This window comes from Helianthus annuus, chromosome 5, assembly GCF_002127325.2.
Source record: "Helianthus annuus cultivar XRQ/B chromosome 5, HanXRQr2.0-SUNRISE, whole genome shotgun sequence".
Classification (NCBI taxonomy): Eukaryota; Viridiplantae; Streptophyta; class Magnoliopsida; order Asterales; family Asteraceae; genus Helianthus; species Helianthus annuus.
The window spans coordinates 123,643,034-123,650,759 of record NC_035437.2 but is presented as its reverse complement, the minus strand read 5'-3'; the positions used below and the strand labels follow the sequence as shown (position 1 = coordinate 123,650,759).

At 41.3% G+C, this 7,726-nt stretch overlaps 2 protein-coding genes across 3 annotated transcripts; both read right to left on the bottom strand.

Annotated features, from left to right (window-relative positions):
- Window positions 1-247: 247 nt before the first annotated feature.
- Window positions 248-1,769, bottom strand: LOC110887934. The gene is made up of 2 exons (XM_022135490.1): window positions 1,669-1,769; window positions 248-935 (listed from the first exon to the last, which is right to left on the bottom strand). Exons 1-2 carry the CDS (start codon window positions 1,767-1,769, stop codon window positions 248-250), a joined length of 789 nt encoding a protein of 262 aa, XP_021991182.1.
- Window positions 1,437-7,726, bottom strand: LOC110889865 (DEAD-box ATP-dependent RNA helicase 40). 2 transcript variants are annotated; one of them, XM_022137439.2, is made up of 8 exons: window positions 7,609-7,726; window positions 5,878-7,191; window positions 5,087-5,287; window positions 4,906-4,974; window positions 4,209-4,829; window positions 4,007-4,057; window positions 2,979-3,256; window positions 1,437-2,899 (listed from the first exon to the last, which is right to left on the bottom strand). In XM_022137439.2, exons 2-8 carry the CDS (start codon window positions 7,171-7,173, stop codon window positions 1,993-1,995), a joined length of 3,423 nt encoding a protein of 1,140 aa, XP_021993131.1. In that variant the 5' UTR covers window positions 7,174-7,191; window positions 7,609-7,726; the 3' UTR covers window positions 1,437-1,992. The 2 variants fall into 2 exon arrangements, with proteins under 2 accessions (XP_021993131.1, XP_021993132.1); XM_022137440.2 differs by lacking the exon at window positions 4,007-4,057.

Genomic DNA, 7,726 nt, shown 5'->3' with positions numbered 1-7,726 from the left:
CAATTTGCTTATTTATATTACATTTCAAATGTGCCGCAAAGCGCTTAATAAATTTATGTTAAATGGAATAGATAATCATTGTAGCGATGTCAAACTTAAGATATCGTTTTTAACTATTTACACATTTCATCGCCAATTTCAAAATTAAGATATCGTTTTTCTTTTTTTTTTTTTTGAAAGGCGAATTTCATTAAAAACAGACTGAGACGGCCATCTTCAAGTTAGAGGTGGACCGTCACAAAAAACATTACATCAATGAGAAAGAAAAATTACACCAATTTCTCCAATCGATCGTACCCTCCTTATGTCTACTCCTATACCAGAGATACCCCATAGATTTAACATCCGAAACAATTTGAACGACGTTCGAATCCGCCCCATTGAAAATCTTTCCGTTCATCGCCTTCCAAATTCTCCAACACGCAATAATGATGATTCCATATACTATCTCTTTCTTTTTCTCAGATTCGGCCATTTGATTGATGATCTGCAACGCGTCGAGGACTGAAAACACGAAGAACCGAGGGATTTTACACCAAGACGCAATCACATTCCACACTCCACACGCAACCCTGCACCCCGAAAACAAATGATCTACCGTTTTATCGATTTCTCCACAAAACGCACATAATCCATCCCCCACATTAATGTTTCGTCTAATGAGAGCGCTTTGTGTAGGAAGTCTATCCAAACTCGCCCTCCACATAAAAATGTTACATTTATTCGGTATCCACTTGCACCAATTAAAAACCATATTACCTTCGCTTGAGTCATTGCTTTTTAACCATTTTCGAGCTTCCTTAACCGAGTAGCCTTCATTCGAACCTTGATTCCATGCCCATGAATCTTCGCAACCAGTTAAATGCACATCCGAGACCAATCTATGACATTGAATTACCTCTTCCACTTCATTACTAGTAGCCGGGTACTTCCATCTCCATTGAATCGTGCAATGTAGATATGGTTTTTAACTATTTACGCATTTCATCGCCATTTTTGTCTTAGTAAAGTGATTAGGCAACCTTTAGATTTTAATTTATTGTATTTTTTAGTAAAAGGGTCCACCTAACAAAAGGTTTATAGGGTTGGGGGGGTTCGATTTCTAGATTTTTTAACAACAGTAATAAGTTGATAGTAACTATCTCATTACGTAACGTTGAATCATTATACTCATGATACATGCCCTTAACTATTTTACTGTATAAATTGAATGCGACACTTGAATGCTCAATGTGAAAAATATGTCATCATTGTTGAGTTTTTAGATGTTCTCCAAACTCCAAATGTACCACAGCCTTTATTCGTCTTCTGGTCGAACTGGGCATCAGTCGTACATCTGCTGTCGTTAGGTTTTTTAGCTTTGCGTTCGTCATAGATTGCCTAAGCTAACCAGTTTACCGGATAATATCAAGAGAGAAGAAACCTAACACCAGAAATATGAACAATTCTACTCATGTTAACTTGTTAAGTGGGGGTTCCCAATTCCCATGCTACATAAAGACAACCTCTAACCAAGGAGCCAAGAGCTACATAAATAAACTTATATCACTAATTTCATTTACAGTTTTCCTTACCACCCCGTGAAGGTCCATCTTCAGCTTTTGAAGGAACAGGCAGGTCTGCTTCTTTCTGATCAAATTTAGATTCCCTACGTCTTACGCGCCTTACAGGTGTCCTACTTCGGCTACGGCTACGACTACCACTCCGGCTCCAGCTGCGGCTGAAGCTTCGCCTCCGGCCATACCTTTTTCCCCTGCTACGGTCACCATCTCTTCTGCTATCTAATCTAGATTCCCAGCGCCTATCACACCTTACAGGTGTACGGCTTTGGCTCCGCCTGGAGCTAAGACTGCGTGACCAGCTACGGCTACGGCTACGGCTACGACTACCACTCCTGCTCCAGCTATAGCTTCTTCCCCTGCTACGATCACTGTTTCTTCTGTTATCAAATCTACATTCCCAGCGTCTTCCACCCCTTACAGGTGTGCGGCTTCAGTTTCGGCTCCGCCTGGGGCTACGGCTGTGTGACCAGCTACGGCCACTGCTCCAGCTTCTACCCTGGCTATAGCTTCTTCCTAGACTTCTTTCACGCCTTACAGGTGTGTGACTTCGACTCCGTGACCAGCTACGGCTACGACTACTGCTACGGCTGTACATCCTACTCCAGCTTCTACTTCGGCTGCGGCTACGACTATAGCTTCTTCCCCTGCTACGGTCACCATCTCTACTGTTATCAAACTGCCCTCTACTGTGTCCATCCCAACCGCCATTTGGTCCACCAAATCCAACACCTTTACGACTACCACAACCACCAAAGTCGCCATCCCTTCCTCCACCACCATGGCTCATTCCACCATGACCACCAAAGTTGCCACCTCTTCCACCACGACCACCAACGTTGCCACCTATTCCACCACGACCACCAAAGTTGCCGCCTCTTCCCCCACCACCGTCTCTCATTCCACCACGGCCTCCAAATCCGCCATCACGACCACCAAATCTGCCACCCCTCACGTCACCTCTACCAGGACCACCACTGCCACCAAAACCCAGATCCCTCGAGTTAACACCACATCCCCTAAAAACATCATCCTTCATGACAACAAAACCACGACGACCACCAAAATCCCAATGCCCACCCACTCGCCCAAAATCGAAGTGGCACATAACACCCCCGTCCTTCCCAAAACCAGGGCCACCACGCCTTGCAATCTCTCGCACCTCATGTGGCACAGGCTGATTGGCTTCCTCAAGAACTTTAATAAGATCAGCAGCATGTTTCCAATCCTGTTCAGAAAAGAAAGTGTAAACAGCCCCTTTTGCCCCTGCCTTTCTGGTTAGCCCTGTTCGATGGACGTAGTCCTCCACACCATCCGGGAAATCATAATTAATCACCACCCTGAAAACACCGTAATAGAATCAGAATTTGCTGATAGAATTTGAATATTCTTTTTATTTAACTTTTCATTGAGTCTAACCTTACGTCCTTGATGTCAAGGTCACGTGCAGCACCATCAGTAACAACTAATACTGGGGACTTTCCGGAATGGAACTGACTGAGAACCGAGTCTCTCTCACCCTGAGATTTGTCTCCATGGATGGCAGCAGCCCCGAAATTACGACTAATACTACGTGTAAGCTGATCACATAACTTTTTAGTTGAACAAAAAATGATATTTTTGGAACCCCTTTCTTCTGATCTCAGAATCTGCTCCACACGCCTCTGCTTCTCCATGTGAGGGACCACTTCCACATACTACAACAACATCACGTATAACTTATGGCCATAACAATGAATACACACGAATATATATTCATTTTTAGAATAAAATCTGCATTTTTCATCATAAAGATAACGAATAATCCACCAGAAAATAAATAAGCACTTAACATAATTATCCGACTAGAGTTGACAAAATTATCATAAACATGATTAACACAAAATAAAGAAGTTTGTCAAGCTTTAACACAAACCGAAATTGAAATGGTCAAATGAGGGATGTTTGGGGAGGCATACATATAATACAAATAGAATTTCAAATTTTAAAAAACTAAAAACAATAAAACAAAGATACAACATATAAAAATCTTTAAATGAACGAACACAAATGAACATAAACGAGCGAACATAAATGAACACGTTACCGAACGTTCACGAACATAAACGAACGAACTCAACCTCTGTTCATGTTCATTCGTTTAACTTAACGAACGGAATTTCTTGTTCGTGCCCGTTCGTTTATTAAATGAACGAACATAAACGAACTTCCCGCCGAACGGTTCACGAACTGTTCGCTGAACGTTCGGTTTGTTTACAGCCCTAGCAGCAAGCTCATCTGCATTGCCAATTTTGACCTGAACAGGATTGACCAAAAGATCACTAGCTATTTTCCCCCACTATTCAGTATTCTATATTGCTTTAAAATGTTTCCAAGTGATTAATACTAGTAGCGAACAAGAGAATGGATTTATACTATAAGATAAAGCATACGCAACAATGTGTTACCTGTGTAATAGACTTGTTTGCAGCAAGCTCATCTGCATTGCCAATTTTGACCTGAACAGGATTGACCAAAAGATCACTAGCTATTTTCCCCCACTATTCAGTATTCTATATTGCTTTAAAATGTTTCCAAGTGATTAATACTAGTAGCGAACAAGAGAATGGATTTATACTATAAGATAAAGCATACGCAACAATGTGTTACCTGTGTAATAGACTTGTTTGCAGCAAGCTCATCTGCATTACCAATGTTGACCTGAACAGGATTGACCAGAAGATCACTAGCTACTTTCCTCACTTCTTTGGGCCAAGTGGCACTATACATTAGGGTTTGCCTTTGATGAGGTATTTTATTGACAATCTTCCTTATTTGAGGTTCGAAGCCCATGTCAAGCATCCTATCAGCCTCATCAATCACAAGAAGCGAAACGTGACGTAAGTCAAGCTTCTTCATTTCAAGTATATCACTAAGTCGACCTGGACTTGCAACAACAATATGTGCTCCTCGTTCTAAGTCCTTCAATTGTGGGCCGTTAGGAGCCCCACCATACAAACATGTGCAAGAGATTCTGACAAATTGGCCAAACTTGATGGCCTCATTTTGTATTTGTGTAGCAAGTTCTCTAGTGGGAGCTAAAACAACAACCGTGGGCCCATTTTGGGGATTGTTGTTACAGCGTCTAAGCAGCATGAAAGCAGGTATAAGGTAGCCTAATGTTTTACCAGAGCCTGTCTTTGCAATTGCCACTATATCCCTATTTTGTAGGGCAAGAGGCCATGTTTGTGCCTGAATAGGTGTAGGCGACGCAAAACCGGCTGCATATATCTGTAACAGATTCATATTAATTAACCCTCTAGAGTTAAATATAAACACATTCTAATAGACCGGGAGAATGACTTGCCTCGCTCAATAACTCAGCAGGAAATCCAGTGGACTCAAATGACATGAATGGAGCTGGAACATTATCACCCTATAGAACCAAATAAAGAAAGTAACATGCATCAAGTTTTTTTACATTGCTTACAACAATGGGCATCATGATACATATCATCCACATGTTAAAATCGAGTCAGTAAACAAACCGTTGCTATTATGTCATATTTTTTACGGTAAATGTCGACAGATGATAGAGTCATCGCATCTGGAGAGGCCATAACTGCTGAATTTGCATTATTTATTAATGTGGGGCCACCATCAGCTTCCACATACTTGTTATGTGAGGTGGGTCCACCAGGGAGAGTAGGTGAAATGTTTTGATGCACAAGATCTCCAGAGTTCATCTCCTGAAACACAGTTTGCATTCAGAAACACGCGCATAGCATGATCTCACACATGCTCATGTCATAGTCTTGATTTTAAAAGGTGCAAGGCGCACAAAAGCGATAGGCTCTAAAACTGAGTCGTGAAGCGCAAAAGCGCACCGCTTTTTGTACGGGTGGTGCAATTTGTTATATATTTTTTATACAATTTCCAATAGGTTTCTAGCATCATTTACCCAATATTAGACGCAAATAAGCTTTATAATAGTTTATATAGGTTTTGATATACAAATTACCTACATGTACAACCTAAAAATCCGGTCGTACAACATCCTGCTGCACAAAAATGTCAATTTACATGAGGCGCGCGCCTCAAGGTCACCTTATGCCATTTTTTTTGCCCAAAAAGCACGCCTCACATGTGCTTCCTGTAAATCTTGCGCCTTATGTAGGCTGAAGTGATGACCCTTGCGCCTAGACGTGCCTCAGGCACGCTTTTTTATACCAAGGTCATACCGTCATAGTACATTAGTATAGTTCAAAAATGAAAACAAGACCAAACTAACAGAAACCATGGGACATGAAGTTCAGAAGTACACAGTACTATACTTTACCGGATGAATTTTTGCCATTGGAAGTGTTGCAAGCTTAGGTTGATGAGGGACCATATCAAGCCCACCATTATCAGCATCAAAATGGGGATCATTCCCGCCTTTACCAGGTGGATTATCCTCAAAGCCTGTTTCCAATCCTACTGGTGGAACATTTGGCATTTCAGCCTGACAGTCAGCACCGCTATGCTGCAATTGACCAAACGGCTCTGGTTGTTGCATGTCGGACTGAGAACCACCATTTTGTGTAGGCGGTGTTTGAATAGGATTAACATCTGAAGGTTGATTTGGAACAAGTGGACCATTATGTGTAGGCGGTGTTTGAACAGGATTAACCGCTGAAGGTTGACTTTGAACAGGTGGACGATCTTGCGTAGGCGGTGTCTGAACAGGATTATCATCCGAAGGTTTATTTTGAACAAGTGGACCAGTTTGTGCAGGCGGTGTTTGAACATGATCAACATCTGAAGGTTGATTTTGAACAAGTGGGCCCTTTTTTGCAGGCGGTGTTTGAACAGGATTAACATCTGAAGGTTGATTTTGAACAAGCGGGCCCTTGTTTGGAGTCGGTTTTTGAACAAGATTAACATCTGAAGGTTGGTTTTGAACAAATGGGCCCTTTTTTGCAGGCGGTGTATGAACGGGATTGACATCTAAAGGTTGATTTTGAACATGTGGGCCTTTTTTTGCAGCCGGTGTTTGAACAGGTTTAACATCTGAAGGCTGATTTTGAAACAGTGGGCCCTTTTTTGCAGGTGGTGTTTGAACAGGTTTACCATCTGAAGGTTGATTTTGAACAAGTGGACCATCTTTTCTCTGGGAGAATGCATCACTGTGATCTTGTGGCTGAGAAAACCGCTGTAACTGCTGAGGTGACTGCATCATATCAGGTGACCACTGTTGGCACCCCATGTAGTGCATCAGCTGATTATGTGTAAACTGATAGCTCTGTGAGTGTTCCAAATTACCACCCCGATATGGTTGAAGTACGTCATTTCCTTGCCGTGGTAGCATTTGTTTTTCCGGTGTCGAAAACATCTGATATTTTTGTTGATCAGGAATCCCATTTTGCTTTTCTCTCCTAGTACCCGGTACAAACACGGGTTCAGGCGTAAACGGCACCGGTTGCGGCAGAGCAGTAGGTTTCTCATACTGAGTGATATTAGTTACAGTGTTCCAATAGTATATCATACCTGAGCTCCTATCAAGTAAACCCTTCCAGGGTTTAGGCAAAGTTGGATCAGGCGGGGCAAAAACATAACGAGGACCCAAATAACAAGAGGCCCCCTCAGAAGCCATGTTTATAGGAGTTCAACTCTGATGATAAAAAAAACGAATACATGTTAGCTTTTTAGACAAGCAACACACTTGGAACTCAAATAATATACTTACATTTGTGACTTCTGATTCAAGTATAATATTATAATAATAAAAACAAAAAGATCAAAAGTCAAAAGTAACATAACTTACAAAGTTAAAACCCTAACTTTATCAGCAAAAATTCACCTGTTTGCTTCTACTTACTGTAACATTATCATCTTAAGTATGTGTTCATCTATATATGTAATGTAGAATCTCATTTTAACTCCTGATGGTGATTAGCTTCAAAATGTGGACTTTCTACAAGATTCTAAGCTGAAAACACACTATAATCTACGAAATCTACTATATAAGGTAACAAAATAACAGTGATCATACTAATGTATACAGCATTGTTGGTGTAAGTGAGGTTACCTTTGTTAGAATCGATTTCGTTGTGACAAATTGCAGAGCGATTGTTCCATTTTGGAGGTTTAGGGTTTTCATTGTTAGCGTGTTAGGGTTTTAGGGGTTTTTGATTGGTGTGACAATA